The 19,659-nt window shown below is 46.9% G+C and overlaps 1 protein-coding gene across 1 annotated transcript in view; it reads right to left on the reverse strand.

Annotated features, from left to right (window-relative positions):
- Positions 1 to 19,659, reverse strand: part of MYO5C (myosin VC) — a 119,461-nt gene that overhangs the window by 49,430 nt on the left and 50,372 nt on the right. Inside the window, exons 15-25 of the mRNA XM_053595124.1 lie at positions 18,550 to 18,684; positions 18,040 to 18,137; positions 16,724 to 16,810; positions 16,109 to 16,220; positions 15,107 to 15,318; positions 11,618 to 11,783; positions 10,358 to 10,504; positions 8,786 to 8,950; positions 6,954 to 7,047; positions 3,720 to 3,783; positions 835 to 1,015 (exon numbers count right to left, since the gene is read on the reverse strand). Of these exons, the coding sequence (XP_053451099.1) occupies positions 835 to 1,015; positions 3,720 to 3,783; positions 6,954 to 7,047; positions 8,786 to 8,950; positions 10,358 to 10,504; positions 11,618 to 11,783; positions 15,107 to 15,318; positions 16,109 to 16,220; positions 16,724 to 16,810; positions 18,040 to 18,137; positions 18,550 to 18,684 (1,461 nt within the window). The remainder of the gene's footprint in view (positions 1 to 834; positions 1,016 to 3,719; positions 3,784 to 6,953; positions 7,048 to 8,785; positions 8,951 to 10,357; positions 10,505 to 11,617; positions 11,784 to 15,106; positions 15,319 to 16,108; positions 16,221 to 16,723; positions 16,811 to 18,039; positions 18,138 to 18,549; positions 18,685 to 19,659) is intronic.

Genomic DNA, 19,659 nt, shown 5'->3' on the forward strand with positions numbered 1-19,659 from the left:
GCCCGGGCTGGGCTCGAACCTGCCACCTCAGTGCATGTGGCTGGCACTGTAACCACTGTGCTGTGGGCACAGAGCTAAGGTACACTATTATTAACTATATTTACCATGCTATGCAATGGATCATTCCTTTTATAATTTTTCTGATAGTCTAAATAAAAGATTCTAATAATAAAGGAATTTAATTTATTATTATTATTATTATTTTTAAGACAGAGTCTCACTTTGGGTAGAGTGTTGCCCTAGGTAAAGTGCTGTGGTGTCACAGGTCACAGCAATCTCAAACTCTTGGGCTCAAGTGATTCTCTAGCCTCAGTCTCCTGAGTAGGTAGGACTACAGGTGCCTGCCATAACACCCAGCTAATGTTTCTATTTTTAGTAGAGATAGGGCCTTGCTCTTGTTCAGGCTGTTCTTAAACTCCTGAGATCAAGCAATCTACCCACCTTGGCTTCCCAGAGTGCTAGGATTAGAGGCTGGAGCCATCACGCCTCAAGGAATTTAATTTAAATACAAGTATCTGCAGATTTACAACATAATATATTACGTAACAAGGGCTCACCTCAATTTCTAATTTAATTTGGAAGTATTCTTTAGGGTGACATATTTAAATAACTTTACATAAATGCAATTTCAAAAAAGTTAGAAGGCTGACTTGAAATATGAAGCACAATTATTGCTAAATCAAAGGCAGCCTGGGGTCATACTCAGGAGAACTGAAGGATCAGGCTCCTTTTGACTTTAGCTGTCTTGTCCCATGGGACGGAACTGTCTCTTTCTCTCTCTCTGCAGATCAAATGACCCTACCAAGCGTGGGACTCAGAGGGAGGGGGCTCTACCTTGGCCTGCTGGTTCAGCCGGGCCACCTCCCCCTTCAGGCTGGCAGAGGTGATCTGTTCCTCCTCCACCTGATGCTGGAGTTGCATTTTCTCATCCTTGAGAGCTTTAATTTCTTCTTGCAAAGACTGGATCTGCTTCTCATAGTCTTGTGTTTTCAGTTCAAAACTCTTTTCAAGACGTCTAGGCAGCAAAAGAAGAAAATAATTTGGGATTGTTTCTACCATCTTTACTTTGAATTAGAACTGTATGTCATTTTGAAAGTCAGAAGAGGGAACTCTGGAGAGGAGGAGACAAGGTAATCAGGACCCACTGTGACAGTCCCAGATGACAAGGGCCTTATTTAGCAGACCTTATCCTGTTCCCTTAGGTTAAAGGCAATTCCTGATGCCTCTGACCTGAGAAGTGTGGCTCTACAGTCAGCACAGGGAGCACAGGAGAGGGAGGACCAATTTAAAAGACACACTGTGGTTGAGGCACTGTATTCCTGAGGCCAACCGAGTTCCATGTAGTCTCCTTTGAGGAGCCAGTTTCCTTCAGCCAAGACCTTGACTTGTTCTGCCAAGTTCAGGCCACTTTCCAGTTTGAAGGATCCTGCAGGGGCTTGGTCTGGTCCTAACAAAGTAAACAGAACCAGCTGGGCACAATGGCTCATACCTGTAATCCCAGCACTCTGGGAGGCCGAGGTGGGTGGATTGCTTGATCTCAAGAGTTCAAGACCAGGCTAAGCAAGAGTGAGATCCCCGTCTTTACTAAAAATGAAAAACTGAGGCAAGAGGATCACTTGAGCCCAAGAGTTTGAGGTTACTGCAAGCTATGATGCCATGGTACTCTACCAAGGGTGACAAAGTAAGACTCTGTCTTAAAAAAAAAAAAAAAAAAGTGAACAGAACCATCCAATATGTATGTCCAGGGATCTAGTCCTTTAAAAACTTAAGGATAAACTACAGCAAATCTTGGTATCCAAAGTTCATGGATACCCAATTTCTTGTGAGAAGACTGCTCAATTAAATACGTGGTAATTAACTAAGGAAATAATCAAAGAGAGATCCATGACCTTGACAAGCCCAGCCCTGCCCACAGGGGCCCAGTCAGAACAGAGCCAGTTCTGGTGCTCTGTGAGGACATGAAATCATTCTACTAGCTGGACTCTCAGCTCAGCTCATTGATACCTTACACAAAGAGAAAAACTCCAAGGAAGAGAGTTGCCTTCCCAATAAATGTGTTTGATTTCTTTTTATAGACATTAACACACTTTTGAACTTTGTTTTCAGGTTTTCCAAAAAAACTGCAGTGCTCCCAAGAATCTGTGAAAAGAACCTTAGCCCTGTAAACTGAATTGGCCGAGAGTGTGCCCACAGACAGTGGGCATCGTGGCACCTCTCAACGTTGTGACAGGGGCAGAGACTTCCCCAGGTGGCTGGCCAGTGACCAGACTGAGCCACAGGTGGGAGGCTAATGAGGACATAGTACAAGGGGTTACAGAAGACGAAGAGATTTAGTCTCTTCATTGGCTAGCCTAGCCCTGAGCCAGTGAGGACTGCAAAGGGCTCACGGTGACCTGGCTTCAGCCTGGCTCTCCATGCCCGTTTCAAACGATCACCCCCAAGTGGACTTAGTATAAGAGAGATGTCCAGAGCTGAGCGCCTCTCCTAGAGTTGAGAATTTGTTGAAAATTATATTTTGGCCAGGCATGGTGGCTCACACCTATAATCCTAGCACTCTGGGAGGCCAAGGTGGGTGGATTGCTTGAGCTCAGGAGTTCGAGACCAGCCTGAGGAAGAGAAACACCTATCTGTACTAAAAATAGAAAGAACTAGCCAGGCATCGTGGTGGGCACCTGTAGTCCCAACTACTAGGGAGGCTGAGGCAGGAGGATTGAGTCCAAGAGAATGAGGTTATTGTGAGCTATGATGACACCATGCCACTCTACCCAGGGTGACAGAGTGAGACTCTGTCTCAAAAAAAGAAAGATATTTTTCTAGGTAAATGAGTTAATTAGATATATCTAAAAACTGATATGGGATTGTGAAACACTTTATACATGTGTTAATTCTTGAAGCTATTCAGTGATATTCCTTTCCCTAACTCTTTGGAATCATGCCTCCTCACCTAGACCTGGGATGTCCTGCTAACTGCCTGGGGAAGTTGTGTATCCTACCCCACCCTGGCAGCCCTGAGCCTTCTAGTCCCCTAAAGAGACCAAGAATATTCTTTTTTTTTTTTTTGGCCGGGGCTGGGTTTGAACCCGCCACCTCCGGCATATGGGGCCAGCACCCTACTCCTTTGAGCCACAGGCGCCGCCCGAGACCAAGAATATTCTCTCTCTCCCCACCAGTGCACCATGCATCCTGACTTTGAGATCTAAAAACCTTTGAGTTGATTTCTTAAGAAAAAAGGAACCCCAACTGGGGTTTGATATTAGATAAGAAAGGGACTAGGTCACGGGGACCTGTCTTAATTTTTTGTGAGGTGGGTTACATACCTTGTCTTCTGGGACAAAGTCAACCTAACAGGTACAACAGGCGAGAGAAGGGAGGGAGACTTGTTTCCTAGACAATAATCTTAATTCCTAGACTTGATGGAAGTTCAAGTGGATAGTCTGACTTTTTCACTGTCTTGATATAAAGAAAATAAAAATAAAATAAAGCAAAAATACCTTTTAAAAAATACAGTAAAAAATTCCTGGTGATCCTACAGTTCCCATCTAGCAGAAGGGTCTGAAGAAGCACGCTGTGGGGCTGGGCTCTCACAGACCTCAAAGATACTCACTGAAAAATCTCATGTGCCCTATATCTGTGAGCTGCTATCTGCAAGCTGAGAAGCAAAACATAAAACAGCAGAGAGAGAAGGAAGAGGCAGCTTTAAGGCAAACCAGACTCCGTACATTCTTTGCTGTTCTTCTCTTTGCACATCATCAAAGAGCTGCTTGGTGAGGTTGTCCATTTTTTCTGTGAAAAGAGAATGCTCTTTGAAATATGACTGCCAAACCAACGCCTTGACCATTTCACGTCACATTTAAGAAAGTGCAAATGAGGACGATCATGCTTTATTTATTACCAATAGGACTTAAGATGAAAATGTACATCATTTTTTTTATAAGCTAAAAATATAGATGAAAGGATTTCAAACAGTTCTCAAAAATTTGTCATGTTGGAAGCTATGAATACACAGTTTCATTTATAGTAGTTTTAATTTGCCTGAATGCCATTGGTTTTATTAAAATAAATACTGTCTTTGAGACAAAGACAGAAATAAACAGAAAAGCCACTGGGAAGAAAATGATCAATTTATGAGAGGGCTTCTTGTCTTGGCACCACTGACACTTTGGGCTGGATGGTTCTTTGTGCGAGGGGCTGTCCTGTCCATTGTAGGATTCTGAGCAGCTTCCCCGGCTTCTACCCCCTGGAAACCAGTTGTATCTCTGGTCTAGTGGTGACAACCAAAATGTCCTCAGACGTTACTAAATGTCCAAGGGTGGGGGGACAGGCACAACCACTCTAATAGAGAACTGTGCATCTATGATACCCCCCAAAATATTAAAATTTCTATCTTCATCTGCGTAAGCGGATGTACAAAAAAGGCAGCTCCTACCCTTAAATACAACAGTCTCAAACACAAAGGCAACTGGCAATTAGGAACTGGTCATGAGTGTTCAGGATATTCCGTAGCTAAGACAACCATGTTTCCAACGTGGACATGGGGGCCCATCCAGTTGTGAGAAGGCTGATGCGGCCCCTCCAACCGACCTGTCCCCATCTGCACTTAGCTGATTTCTCACCCTTGAGTTCGACCCCACCTCTGAGCCCCACCCCAGAAGGGGGCCCAGGGTGAGCTGTCCTTAGCAATTCTCCATGTTACTTGTTTTTTTTTTTTTTCCTTTTAAAAAGAAAGCCAATGGTTTAATAATAGTTTGCCTAATGCTCTGCCAAATGTTCCTGAATCAAAACAACTGCGGCAGGATGTTGAAAGGCAGCCATGAGATACTGAGGGAAATGCTTAAGCTTTAATTTAGAAGACTGCATATTTGATATAACTTCAACCTTTAATTAACCAAAAGTATTGCCTTCAAATCTGGTGCTTATCATCTTGGGCTATTTGCAAATGGGCTAAGAAGTTCCTCAAATGTGACTTTCTTCCTAAGAGCAGCGAGCAGCGGGATTATGTACATGTTGAGCTGGAATCTCAAGGAAATGCCACTTGGTAACATTCCAGAGTCAAAGGTGAGGCAGTAGGAACAGGTTGGTGCTGTTCACAAAATGCTGTTTGGCTTGTGGTGGAGGGTGGGGAGAGACCCCACAGGATAAACCGTTTATAAGTACTGGCTTTGAAAGTTTGCATGAACTTCTTAGGAGGGGATATAAAATTACCCACCCAACATCTCAATGGTGTCAAATATATAATTTTCAGGTTGCATTTCTGGACATTTAAATGTTCCGATGGGAAATTCCACTTAAAGAAATTAGGAGGAAAAACACCCAAAACAACTGTTCAAGAGGCATGCATTGTAATAAAAGGGGGGAGGTGGGTAAGCCCTTCCCTAACTCTTTCTGCCCGACCTCTGACCCCTGATATTTACAGGGGCTCTGATGCCCACAGAGATGGGGGAGGGCACGGCCCTGGAATGGGAGTCACGCCCTGCTCCCTATCAGTGCCTAGATGGCCTTCCTGCCTGCCAGCTTCCTTCCTCGTCTCCAACTTGGGCTTCTCATGCTGCCCTGAGCGCCCAGGGCTCTGAGCCCCTCCAGGTCCTGCTACGTCGGCCATCTGCTGGGCCTGGCGTGCTCAAGATCCCAGGCCTAAACCCTTGTGCCCCTGCTGCTCCCATGTTGCAGCTCCAGGAAAAGACCCCCAGACATGCCCACCGAGGGTGGGAGGTACACTATCTGCTCAGGAACACCAAGCTCCTGTCGCCATTTCTGACATTTAGCGAGTATTTTTTTTTTTGGACAGTTTCACTTAGTCACCCTGGAGCTGAGTGCCATGGCGTCATAGCTCACAGAAACCTCAAAGTCTTGAGCTTAAGCAATCCTCTTGCCTTAGCTTCCCCAGTAGCTGGGACTACAAGCACCCACCAAGCTATTTCTAGAGATAGGGTCTCACTCTTGCTCAGGCTGGTCTCAAACTCCTGAGCTCAAGGGATCCACCCACCTCGGCCTCCCAGGGTGTTAGGATTACAGGCATGAGCCACGGGGCCCAGCCCGAGCCAGTATGTTTAATTCAAATTTGAGCTGGGGTGAGGCAGCTACTCCACACCCCTAAAGCAAAGTGATACCCACTGGTTCCAAGGTCTGCCCTTCATTCGTGGCAAGACAGTGGTAGAGGACATTAATGCCGCTTAGACTAAGTAACTGACAGATCTCAAATTTTTCTACAAATCCTTGGTGAGCAGCAGACATTACTGCAGCATCACCCTGACTGTGCATCAGGAGCACCACAAAGTTTTAAAAAAAATACAGCTGTCTGAACCTCCCCTGCAGCATCACTGCCCTGACACACCTATGAGTGCGTGCACATGCGTGCACACACACACTTCCTGATGCAAAGCCCTGGGCTGGCGGTCCAGCCATCTGTGCTTTGCAAAGGGCATAGGTGGTTCTGAGGCACAGACAGGAACTGCTGTGCTGGCTGACAACAGACAGAAATAAAACAGATGAATCCATAGGGTAAAGTCACCAATTTTAAATATATAGTTAATCCCCTGGGCTGGGCCCGGTGCCTTGTGCCTGTAATCCTAGCACTCTAGGAGGCTAAGGGGGGTAGATCCCTTGAGTTCAGGAGCCTGAGCAAGAGTGAGACCCCATCTCTACTAAAAATAGAAAAATCAGATGAGCGTTGGGACAGGCACCTGCAGTCCCAGCTACTTGGGAAGCTGAGGCAGAAGGATCTCTTGAGCCCAGGAGTTTGAGGTTGCTGTGAGCTATGATGCCATAGCACTCTAGACTGGGCAACAGCATGAGACTGTCTCAAAAAAAAAAGTTATTCCTCATGGGGCAAATACATTCTCACTACACTAAGTATACATTAAAGACCTCTGATTCTAAAACTGGTCATACCAATACCGTTTACTGAATGGCTAACTCAGCAAAAGTGCAGATTGAACAGCCACTTTGAGCTTTACCTTTCAACTCTTCAGTCTTCTCTTGAAGCTTCAATTGTATTTGCTCTTTCTGTATTTCCAGCTCTGAATTATGCTTCTGAAGCTTTGCCAATTTCTAGCAAAGGGAAGGAGAAAAAATTAAAAAAAAAAACTTCTTTGAAAACCTCCTCTTGAGTTTGTCACCGTCACCTCTCTTGGCAAAAAGCAGTATATTTAAAATTAGTTATTTTCCCCCTCAGCTCCTGTTCATAGATAATAGGCAGCGTCCCCCCAAGCTGCTGCAATTAGCTTCATCTGCAGGGCTCAGTGTGGCTTCAAAGCACACGCTATTCCCAACCTGGCTGAAACCAAGGAAAAAAGACCATATCCAAGGTCTCCTCAAGGAGGTCAAGAAAATGCCTCTATCCTTTTATTGAGCTTCTCCATAGCCAGGGAAATGTAGTTTATGCTTTAATGTGCTAAAATTACTTAATTTACCACAGAAAGCACCCTCTTTGAGGGTATGAGGACGCAGGAAGGATGTGTGAGCACAGCAGAATTTCTACTGTCTCAGGGTCTCTTGTTACAGGGCCTGCTAGGCTAGCAGTGGTGCTGACGGCTGCGCTGGGTAATGCCAGCAACGCCAGTGGCAGCAACGCTGGTGCACCTGACACGGGGCATGAGGAGGGCAGGGCGATGCCCTCTGGGGCTCCAGGCTACCAACCCTGGTGCTAGGACATTAGAAACTCAAGGAGTGTGGACAAAGGCTACCTCTTCAGAGCGTGCTAGCTCCTACCTCTGCCAGGCATTATGATAGGTATTTGGCTAAGATAGTATGCCTGACAATTTTACCCTCTCAACAGCTCAGTCAGTCCCTTTTTATTTCCATCTTACATATGGGAGGAAGCTAAAGTTCAGAGAGGGTAAGTGACTTGGCCAAGGCTGCCCAACCAGACAGTAGCAAAGATACGACCCCAGGACCAGAGTTCAGGACATCTGGATTTTACATCTACACCATAGAGATGAAAACCTCCCACAAGCTCAGCATGACTGTTCAGGGAAGAAGTCTACAGCGCACAGACTTGTTGAACAAGTGACGGGGACCAAGGTCATCCTAGAAGAGAGAGAAGCACCTGGCTGGGACTCCCTGGGCCTTTCTTTACTTTGCAGAAGTTGATGGAAAGAGAAAACCTATGTTGCATTTCTCTAAGCATTAACGTCCTTCCCTTCCCTGAACTCTAGTCCTCCAGTCTCTCTTCCTCTACGAGGTAGACTTCCTCGGGCATAGAAGTCAATAACAAAATCTGATTTGCTCTGCATAAATCCATGTTGTAAGAAAAGCTTGCAGGCCAGGTGCAGTGGCTCACGCCTGTAATCCTAACACTCTGAGAGACTGAAGGGGGTGGACTGCCTGAGCTCACAAGTTCGAGACCAGCCTGAGCCAGAGAGAGACCCAGGTCTCTAAAAATAGCTGGGCATTGTGGCAGCTGCCTATAGTCCCAGCTACTTGGGAGGCTGAGGCAAGAGAATCGCGTGAGCCCAAGAGTTAGAGGTTGCTGTGAGCTGTGACACCACAGCGCTCCATGAAGGGTGACAAAGTAAGACTTTGTCTTAAAAAAAAAAAAATAGCCAGGCATTGTTGCAGCCTCTTGGAGTCCCAGCTACTTGGGAGGCTGAGGCAAGAGAATTGCTTAAGCCCAAGAGTTTGAGGTTTCTGTGAACTGTGACGCCACGGCACTCTACCAAGGGTGGCAAAGTGAGACTCTGTCTCAACAAAACAAAACAAAAAAACAAAACAAAGAAAAGCTTGCAGTGCTCAGGTCTTCCATGGAAGGAGTCACAGGCATTTCCACGTCCACAAGCCAGCGGCTAACCTCTTCCACGGTGTCCCTGTATCTCTTCCCTTTCTCCTCATAATTCTGCCTGTGGGCAGCCGCTCTTTCCAGCTCTGTTTCCAGCTTCTGAATCTTCTCCACATCACTGGCTCGAAGGGTAGCCAGGCTGGTCAGCTTCTCCACCAGCCCATGGTTCTCTTTGTTCTAGAGAAAAGAAAATCCAGGTGGTTAGAGGTTTACCTCAAATAAAGGTGTTTCTCGTTGTGATTTGCCTCTCACGACCTTTACCGTGGCGTCTCAGTCCACCAGGGGACACTGATCACATCTGTCATTATGCTGGCGCTTGTTAGCATCTTCACCACAGTGAAACTAGTGAGGCAGATCTTGTCAGGTATTAATAACTGTCTTCCCGAGGGGGGGGGCTCTTCTGATCTCTCCAGTCCCAAAGCTCCAGGACAACCCCAGTGTTATGGAGTTGATTTGTGTCCACCTGAAATTCATATGCTGAAGCCCTAACTCCCGCACCTTGGAATATCACTGCATTAGAAGACAGGACCTTTAAAGAGACGACTAAGGTAGCGTGAGGCTGTTAGGGTGAGCCCTATCCAATATGACTGGTGTCCTTACAAGGAAAGGAGATTAGGACACAGACGCAGGCACAGAGGGATGATCACATGAAGACACAAGGACAAGATGACCCAGCTACCAGCCAAGCAGAGAGGCCTCAGAGATTCCAACTTTTCCAATGCCTTGCTTTGGACCTCCCGTCTGCAGAACTGTGAGACAACGCATCGTGGTTGTGTTTATGCCACCCCGTGTGTAGTAGTACTTTGTTACAGCTGTCTTAGCAAACTACCGCACCCAGGACTGGGCATCACTCCTGGCCATCTTTAAGTGCTACACTGCACAAGCTGTGTAACACGCAGACCTGTTACACAACAGAATGACAGGGAATGGCCACAAAAATCTCAAGTTTATTTGTTCACATCTTCATCTATTCATTAAGAACTTCTATGGTATGGGTTAGGGTTCAGTTTGAAATTCACCTTAGGAGAATGTCATTATTAGTTGAGATAGGTCTGGGAGTGAGTTTTTATAGATCTGGACACTGCATATTCCACAGCTCTCCCCACTGGCTGAGAGCACGTGGGTTTTTGTTTTCCTGCTGGTGAGAAAGATGTGGGGAATCTCCAGCTATAGCCTACAGCACCTAAGGGTAAATTAGGAAATGGCAGCTTCTCTGAGATGATGTCCTAAGGGAGCACACTTGGCATGCATGGTGCCTTCATTCAAATCAGAAAAAGGACCCCTGCTTAAGGCAGCACAGCTTCACACAGGCACACGTCCCTCGGCAAGGGGAGTCAGGCTGGATTTGAACCTCACTTGTCTTCTCAGGTAGGTGTGCTTGTGCAGTATACCACCCACACAACCCTGCCTGGCGACCCTTTAACAGTGTGCTTCTCTAGGTCACAGGGTTAGTATAAACTGTAAGTTGAATCTCCATATGTGAACATGGGCATAGTCTTTATAGCATAGCTAAGGAACTGGTCCAGAACAAAATTACACTATGTGAGAAATGGTAGGTATCAAAGATGCCTTGTGAACACCTACCTGATCTTCCAGCTTTTTCTGCAAACGCTGGACTCTGTATGTAAGCTGAATGTTGAGCACGAATCGTCGGATGCTCTGAAATCTGCGTCTGGCCAACCAGGCCCGTGCATATTTCTGAAGGATCACAGCCTTGTGTTCCTTCAGCATCTTTAAAACAAGATTTTTTGAAATATAAAAACTGGATCTCAGCAGCTCCTCTCAACAATTCCTCCAATTCTGGAAGATGCAACTATCACAGTAGAATTTCTTGTCATCAACCCACAGGGTCTTATTACACCCAGACTTTTGAAACAATAACCAAATCCTACCTGTCCGAGGCATGTGAGAACGGACATTCTCATACGAGAATCTGTGCTCTACAGGAAGGTTTTGTGTAAAAAAAAAAATAAAGATCTCTCTGCTGTTGGTGAAAAAACAGCATGAGTCCTGGGAATCCGGTGTCCCTGGAAAGCACCTGGTTTTTGCTGAACCTTTCTTTTTTTCTTTTTTTGGAGGACTGGTTCTTTATTTCAGAAAGATACTTGTCAATATGAGCATTAAAATATTTACACTATTGGCTTCCCTTTCTCCCCAATCAGCCCCAAAGAGACCACACCACAGGAAAGTACCATTGAAGCCAATAAGCTTCAGGACATGCACCCAATGGTCCTCACAGAAACCTCACCAAAAAGTGGGGTTTGGGCGGAAAAAGGAACGTTAAAAGATCAACCTACTGCCAGCCCACAGACTGTAAAGAGCTCCCACGGTCAGATGAGATGGCCGGGGCACTCTAAACCCAAAGAAGCAAAATTTCCAAATAACATAAAATTGAAAAAGTTTTGTGTATAACCCATTCAGGATTTCTCCAGCGCTGGCCGACACAGGGCATGATGAAACGGCACTTCTACAGGCAGCAGCATCAGACCCAGAAAGAGGGACAGAGACGAGCACCGTGTGGCTATGGCTGGGGCAAAACGTAATTTCTCTTTCTTTCAAAGAGGCAGGACAGCAAGTAAGTGGTCACCTCAATTTAGGGGGCACACGATCTGTTCTCTGGGGGGCAGAGCAGAACAAAAATTTGGCCTTAGAGGTCTCACCATTTTAATTTGGTCACTTTTGATGAAAATAAAAAAATAAAGTTATCCAAAAGGACCTCGAAGCTGAAAATCTAAAGAGCACATTTTGGGGTGTTTTTCGCTAACTCCTCCTGGAATCGGGAGCTTTCCTCAGCTCTGCTTGGTTCTCAGTGAGGAGCCCCCCCTTCCGTCCCTTTGGCGGTACCTTTCGATACTCCCTTCGTGCCAGGAACCCACGCGTGTAGGCCTGGATGGTGATGGTGGCCACGCGAATCAGCTGGTACAGGCTGCGGACAAGATACCCACGACAGTGCTTCTGGATGATGATGGCTGCCCACGCTTCTTTTAAGGCTGTGGCAGTGATAGCTTTCCTTGGTTAAAAAGAACGAAGATTGAACGTGTTACCATAGAGGACTAACTTCCGTTACAAACTGCAAGCTTGGGTAGCACCTGCCTAGTAAGGAAGGCTCATGTTTGTGTGTCTACATAGGAAACTTTGTAAGTGGTTTATTCTAACGCCCGATTGAGGCCAGGCCTGGTTACTTTTCCTCTCTACCCTACTCTGACTGTGGATCCCTTCTAGGCCCTGAAGAATCACATGGGAACTTTCATGCTCTTTCTATTCAGGCCAGTTGATCCATGTCCACTCACAGACTCACACACAGAGGGACTGTGAGGACAAGACAGTGCGCTGGCCTTGCCCTAGTTCATTCAGCTGGAGTCTCTAGATCAAGGGTTGAAAAACTACAGCCTGAGGCGGCGCCTGTGGCTCAAAGGAATAGGGCGCTGGCCCCATATGCTGGAGGTGGTGGGTTCAAAAACCCAGCCCCAGCCAAAAAACAGCAAAAAACCAAACAAACAAACAAAAACTATGGCCTGAGGGCCAAATCGGGCTATGCATGTTGCTGTCAAGTGTTACTGAAACACAGCTGTTCCTGTTGTGTGCATATCACCCGTGGCTGCTCTCAGGCCATGGCAGCAGAACTGAGTGGTTATGACAGAGACTTTAAGTCCCCCAAGCCTCAAGTAGTTATTATCTGGCCCTTTACAGAAGATGTTTGCTGACTCCTGTCTAAGAGACTAGAGCTGAAGACAAGGTTCTTGCCTTCAGAGTTTACAATCTCATGCAGCAGATAGACTTAGAAATGGCCACGAAATAGGAAAAATAAAATACTCACTAGACCTGTAAGTGAGAGCACAGGGTGAAAACAGTCATTCTGCGTAGGAAGAGCTGACAAGTGAGCCAGTCCTGGGTGGGAAGGAGGATTTCTGCCCTGAACGAAGGCTGGAAAAGGCATTTCAAGCCAGGGGGAAAAGGGGAGAGTAAAGGCATGGGAGCCTGGCTGTGCCTGAGACAGACAAGAAAGGGAATTTGTCTGGATTGCTGGAATATAGGATACACAGAAGAAAATTAGTTGTCACTAAGGTTGGAAAAACAGATGGGAGCATTTGTTATATAAAAAATATATATCTCGGACAGGTGATAGCCTACTATGTGATAGCCCCCTTGCTAAGTCTAGGTTTAGATGTAATGGGAACCAGATGATGTGGTCCCTTCCCTCATAGAGCTTCCATTCTTGTGGATGCATCCAGGCCATGGAGGGCTGTGACTGCCATGTCAAAGACACTGAATGCTGCTCTGTGGGAAATGGGGGCTGTAGAGGAATTGAAGGCAGAGCAGAGAAATGGCTTAACCAGGCCCTGATATGGGAAGAGGGGAGAGAAGTGGCAGGTGGAGTGCTGGGCTGTCAAAGCATAAGACAGGCGATGACATGGGCCCAACCAGGGCAAGAGAAGGAAGGAATGAAAGAGACAGACAGGTGGGCAGGTGGGTCCAGAATGACCGGGCGTTGGAGGGTCCCAAATGCAAAGGCCAGCATGGGGTTGAGGGCAAGATAATTCTGTTGTTTCCTTCCCTGGAGATGATTATTAACTGAACCCAGAGCCAGCCTGTCTGTGTGTGGTGTCCCATGCCCGCCACATGGAGAAGCCTACATTGCTTGAGGTTGGTTTTCAAGCTCAGGAAGAAACCAGGCTCAGAGATGCAGCCTAACTTAAACAACTGCCTTCTCAACTGTCCTCACAGCATTCCAAGTGATAGGACAGGCTTGCTAATAAACTAGCTAACAGAAAAAGATAAACTATCAAACAGAAAGTCAGAGAAAACTCAGAGCATAATTGCCCTTTTGTTTGATCAAGCACCAAGGGCTTAACTGGTAATCTCTTAAGAGTCTGTTTCACAGGGCAGCGCCTGTGGCTCAGTCGGTAAGGCACCGGCCCCATATACCAAGGGTGGCGGGTTCAAACATGGCCCCGGCCAAACTGCAACCAAAAAATAGCCGGGCATTGTGGCGGGTGCCTGTAGTCCCAGCTACTCGGGAGGCTGAGGCAAGAGAATCGCTTAAGCCCAGGAGTTGGAGGTTGCTGTGAGCTGTGTGAGGCCACGGCGCTCTACCAAGGGCCATAAAGTGAGACTCTGTCTCTACAAAAAAAAAAAAAAAAAAAAAAAGAGTTTGTTTCACAGCCTTGAAGAGCCCTAAGCAGATAATAGGGATGTGAACGTCCCACCTCACTTCCTGCCAAAACCACATCCCAAGGATAAACCTGCCTCTAGGAAAAAGAAAAAGGGGAGACGGCAACTCCCTGACATCTTGCAGCCATTCCTGTTATTGGTCTGCTGTGAAGAAAAAAGGGAAAAAGTGAATGCAGCCGTTTCACTGCTGTATCCTGCTAATTGGCCTACAGCCATAAAATTTCCTTGACCTTCCTTCATAAAAAGCCAGAGCCACTTTTCCTCAGCTGTTGGTACTAACTCCCACTTTCTTTCAGTGCCTGCCATTTCCCTTCTTTTCTCTCTTTCTTTCTCAGGAAAGTAAATAAACTTTTTACTTCTTTCTATCCTAATCTGTGTGTTGAGAGTTCTTTCTGAAACCCAGGTATGAACGCCCGCCCTAACACCAAGAAAGGAGGCAGGGCAGACATGCAGAAACACACACCATATCTGGGAAGGATGCCACCTCACCAGCCAGCCCAGCATGGCCTTGTGGGAACACGCAGGTCCCACACTCTCCACCTGGTACACCAAAGCCATAGAAAGTCACCGGATGACTGTGGTCCTTCAGTGGGCCACAGGTCATGTGGACTCTCAGGACTCATGAAGGAGGGTTGGACTATAGTGGCTAGTAACCTGCCCTGAACTCTGCCATGCTCTTGGCCAGGGCTGCCACAGTCCTCCTGCCCATGCGTGCAGTGTTCCTGCCTTGGGGGGTTAGTGATGGCCGTGCTGGTGGGGCCTCGCCACGAATCCCTCTGTCACAGTCGGCTCCCAGGTGCAGGCAGGCTAGTCAGTGGCCATTGTCAGTGTCTTTCCTGAGGATCTTCCCCAGGACCCTGCATTTTCCATTAGGTATTTTTGGTTCCCACAGGGAAAGGGTTCCATGCTGTCCCAGGTCTCATGGGGAACTCCGGCCATCTTCCACAGCACCCTGATGAGGACTTCCTCCCTTGGGGTCTTGGTCATCAGCTCTGCCACACAGTCTACCAAGTGGAGTGAGCACCATCTGCCCCTGGGAAACATAACCTTCTCGCCTCATGGCCACGTGAGTCACACACACATCCAGGTCACAGGAGTCCTTGACAGACCCTCCTCCTGGAGATGATCAAAGAAATAAACCCTCCCTGAATACCAACGTACCTCACAGTTTGCTGCCCCCGAAAGTACTGCTGGATTATCAGGGCAGCTTGTCTCTCTCGGAGGAATTTTCTCCTCTGGAGCCAGCCACGAATATGCTTTTGTATCATAATACAACTCTGCCTCAGTTTATCCAATCGAAGTTTCTCTAAATAAGCCACTTGTCCTGCTCTGAAGAAAATTTTGGTTTTACCAAACTGGTACTGATTAGAGTCCTGGAACAGAAAAACAATATAATCAGATTTACAACCTTTCAGATTCTCTATAGTATTTGAAAAACACTTTTAAAGATTCAAAGATGCCAAAAACATTATTTTGATGTATTTTTTTCCCCTCGACATAAAGCATAAAAATTCTGTTCATGACCTAGAAATTTATACTTTGAATTGCTGTTTCAAGCCATTTTAGAGGAAGGCAAGGAACTTGGGTGGAGGAATCCCTCAGTGGGTGGGAAGGGGTGTGCACACTCCCTGTGGCTCTCAGCAGGTGGCTGGAGAACTTCAGCTGCTCCCACAGGGTTTCCACAAAGGAGTGGAGGAGCCTGGGAAGTGTGGTTTTCTGCCTTCGTTTTGGGTTCTCCTGCCATGCCTTTGCTGGACATCATAACTCCCTATAGCTCATGGTTTCAGTGATGATCCACATCCACACCAAGCACCATGTCTGGAGCCCACTTGGCTCGGCTACCAGCTCAGCTGATCAGGTCCCATGAGCCAGGCACACGGGAGAGGGAATTAGACTTTGGGTGAGCAGAGAGGACAGGAGGGCTCTGGGGGAGGCTGGGGTTCAAGTCTGGGTCCCTAGAGGGGATTCCTGCTGTTAGGAGATCACATGCCCTGTGAGCTGGCCTGCTCCGGTCTCCTCGGCATACAGTTGCCGGGAGCATGCTTTTTCTTCACACATTCATGATGGTTACAGTCCTGAGACTCAGAGACAGAGGCAGAAACATGCTTGTAAGGTGTGCTTCTTGGAACAAGCCCGTGATTCCAGAAGGTGAGGAAGGCTGACCTGGATGAGCCTGTGCAAAACCACCTTGCATATCTCCTTTTTGTCGCTGAGGGAGAGCTCCTGTTTGGTCATGAGGATGCCATAGCGACTGTAGAACTCGATGTATGTCCACCTGGAAAATCAAAGCAGGATCCAAGCCAGTTGTGTCAGAGAGGAGGCTTGTCATGTCTGGGGACCCCACTGCCTTACCTGCCACTGCTATGATGGGGGGTGGGGGGTGGACTCTGTCCTGTGGTGATGGTACTGACCTCCAGCTCTCTCCCTGGGACCCACCAAGACTACCCCAGCACACCTGTCTACTCCCTGGACAGTCCTTGTTGACTCTCTGTCCAGCAATCATCCTCTTCCCCCGTCAGTGATCTTCCTCAGCACACTAGGGAGGTAGCTGGACCCTCACCAGCAGCTGAGATGGGGTTCTAGGGTGCTGGTGGCAGCCTCTGTCCCCACACAAGGCTATTTCTTATCTCTTCTGGCCTTCCCACAGTGGGGAAAATCTTAGGGGCACCTCATAGAAGGCAAAAGTATGTGACAAACACCTTGGCAGCCCCATCCTTGCTTCTCAGCACACCTGAAGTTAGACACTCTATCCCCCAAATCAAAGGACTGGCGACATACCTGGAAGGGTAGCTCTGTGCACTAATGCGAATTGTCTCTAAAACACCGCAGGCTCGCAGCTGCTGAACAATTCTTTTGGCGTTGAACCTTAAGGAAGATGATTCGATAATGTGTTAAGGCATCATCATTGGTAAATACACCCACAGACAGGTACAGCAGGCTGCCTACCCTGTAAGCTCCTAGCCGGCAGGATCCGGCCCTGTAATCCCCATGCCAGGCACACAGCATTTACTTAATAAATGTCTGTTAAATCTGTGAATCTGTCTGGAGAGCAGCAGTGGGATATGGAGAAAGGAGCTTCTCTCTCCGAAGGAGATGGCAGAGAAACGGCCTTTGGATTGAGCTTCAAATGACAGCCAGGTAGAAAGAAATTGCAAGCTCACTTGGTCTAAGCCCCCATTGGATGGTTGAATTTCCTTTATATAACACCCAACATGTGATCCTTTGGCTTAGGTCTGCCCCTTCCAGTGACCCACAGACACATTCGCCACTTCACAGGTAGCCCATCCCATTTTAGGTACCTCTTCCAGCTCTAGTGCGCTAAGAGGGACTCTGTACCCTGCACACTTATGGTGTTAGGTCTCCTCCATGGGGACCCTGAGAACAAACCTAATGTCTTGTGTCATGTGTGAGACGAATCCTTTCACCCTCTGTGAACTTTCTTCACACATGAATTCTTAGGATCAAGTAGAAGCTTCTGGCTTTCTCAGTTGCAAGAACTTTAGCTGTAGGCTATGCTTTCAATTCTACAAAGGGCTAGGCCCCTTCGCCTAGCCTTGGAGATGAGGCAGCTTAGCCAGTGGGGCTGTACCAACATTACACGAGGTCTGACAATGAAGTTCACAAACTCGTCCTACCTCCTTGCTGAAGGCTGCTGTGGTCAGCTTTGAGGTACTTCCTTTGGGAAGCTATGCACCAGTGCCAGTGCTAGTCCACCCTTCAAAGTAATTTTGAAACACTCTTTCTGGAGTGGCCGTCAGAGCCATCATTGTGTGAGGTCTGACAATTAAGTTCACAAACTCATCCTAGAAAAGGTGCTACATATCTCACTGCTGAAAACCACTATGGTCTCCAGATGGCCAAGGGGAGGACTTTGAAGATGACTGTGGTGATACGCAGCAAATGTAGCACTTTTCTAGGACGAGTTTTCAAACTTAACTGTCAGGCCTTGTGTGTAAAGGGCAGTGTTGTTTTCAATTTCTAAAAAGCCCAGAAACAGAGTTCTGAGGGAATTCATGACAATTATAAGCAAATTCTCCAACATCAGGACAGAAACTCTTCCCCTGTGGTTTCCCTCTGTTGCGAGTGGCACTTACTCAAAGGGCAGCTTCTCATCGTTCGGCTTGATGCATCGGACGTAGTGGGGAGTTGTGGCATTGAGGGTCTCCATGAGCAAGTACAGAGAGCTACGGAACTACAAACAAGGACAGAGATCAAAGGCTGCTCTGAAATAATTTACTGCCTAGAGCAAGGTAAAGAGAAGTCCAAATTTGGTAAGTTACTCAGTAAGAAGAAAGGTTAACCTTCTGCGCCCACAGATGGTATAAAAGGTTTGAATCCGTGGCTGTGGTTTTTCAGCATGTGCTGCTGCTCTGGATGGAACACTCCTCCGTCCCACCCTCCCAGAGAACGTAGTAAATCACGTTATTATGCAAAAGTGCAGTTTGCTCAGTGTGTTCTGCCTTTGAGATTGTGGTATGACGACGACCTTTCTGCATTTACGAACATATTAGATTTGGAGAGGCCTGGGATGGGAGTCCCCTGAGTCCCTGGCTTCCGGCCTGGCCCTGCCTCTGCTCCCGTCCCTGCAGACACCTTCTTAGTACCTTGCTTCCGACTGTGGTCCGGAAATGCTTGCTATTTGGCTTGATAACTTGCTTTGCAGATTTAACTGTGATCATTGCACTGAAAGGAGAAGGCGGCACGGGATTTTCTTGAAAAAACGTGGCACAGAGATGAAACTGAAAGGAACAGAGAGGACGTCAATGCCCCAGTGACTGCCCACAGTCCTCACTGGTGCAAACCAAACAGTCGCAACAATCCATCTACGTGAGGAGGGGGGAAAAGCAAAAATCTCAGCCAACATCTATGGCCAAATCTCCATAATTAACATCTATGGCTTCTTTTCCAGAGATGGGACCAGGAAGAAAACCTGTCTGTATGTGGGCATTGCTCTAAACATCAGAAAAGTGGAAGCATCTACTATTCCCACCTCCCGCCTCAGCTTGGACTTGTGTCTTCACTGGAATCTTCTCCACTGGAATCTCCTCCCTCCAAACCCACATTCTCATCCCTGCAGTCCCAAACCATCCCCATGAAGCAAGACGCTGTTAAAATTTTTTTCCATCTCACTCCCTTTGCAATGATGAAATTAACCTCGGGACTGTCTTGATATCTTATTTGCAGTTCTTTTAAGACACTTTTTATTTTCTGCCTTGCATCAGTTATTTCTTTGATGTCTTATCTTTTCTCAAAGTGAATCTCACATTTTGTCCTTCAAACCAGACATTGATCAAGGAAGAAGCTGGCAGAATGCAAGTCCTGTATGTCCCTGGGGAACAAATGACTCTGAAATTCTGCGAGGACGTGTGCTCAGTGGACAGACCCACCTGTGCAGCAGCAAGATCTGCCTTCGTCTTCCCTGGGATAAGCTTGGGGCTGAGCACGTCATTGGTAAATTAAATCGAACAATTTTATACACAAGATGTGGGCCATTTCAACACTGAATGATCTACCCATAAATAGGTTTTAATAACTGAAGTTGTCACAGTCTGGGATTTATTTATGATCATTAGTGCAAGTGCCCATGGTCTACTTAGGAAATTGTTAAAAAACCTGAACATCAACAAAGGACTGGGATCTTTTAAAAGAGGAAAAATAAATGTAGTAGAGCCTCCGTAGTTGACCTTCCTACACTGACTACCTCCTTAAGTTGA

Source organism: Nycticebus coucang, chromosome 6, assembly GCF_027406575.1.
Source record: "Nycticebus coucang isolate mNycCou1 chromosome 6, mNycCou1.pri, whole genome shotgun sequence".
NCBI lineage: Eukaryota > Metazoa > Chordata > Mammalia > Primates > Lorisidae > Nycticebus > Nycticebus coucang.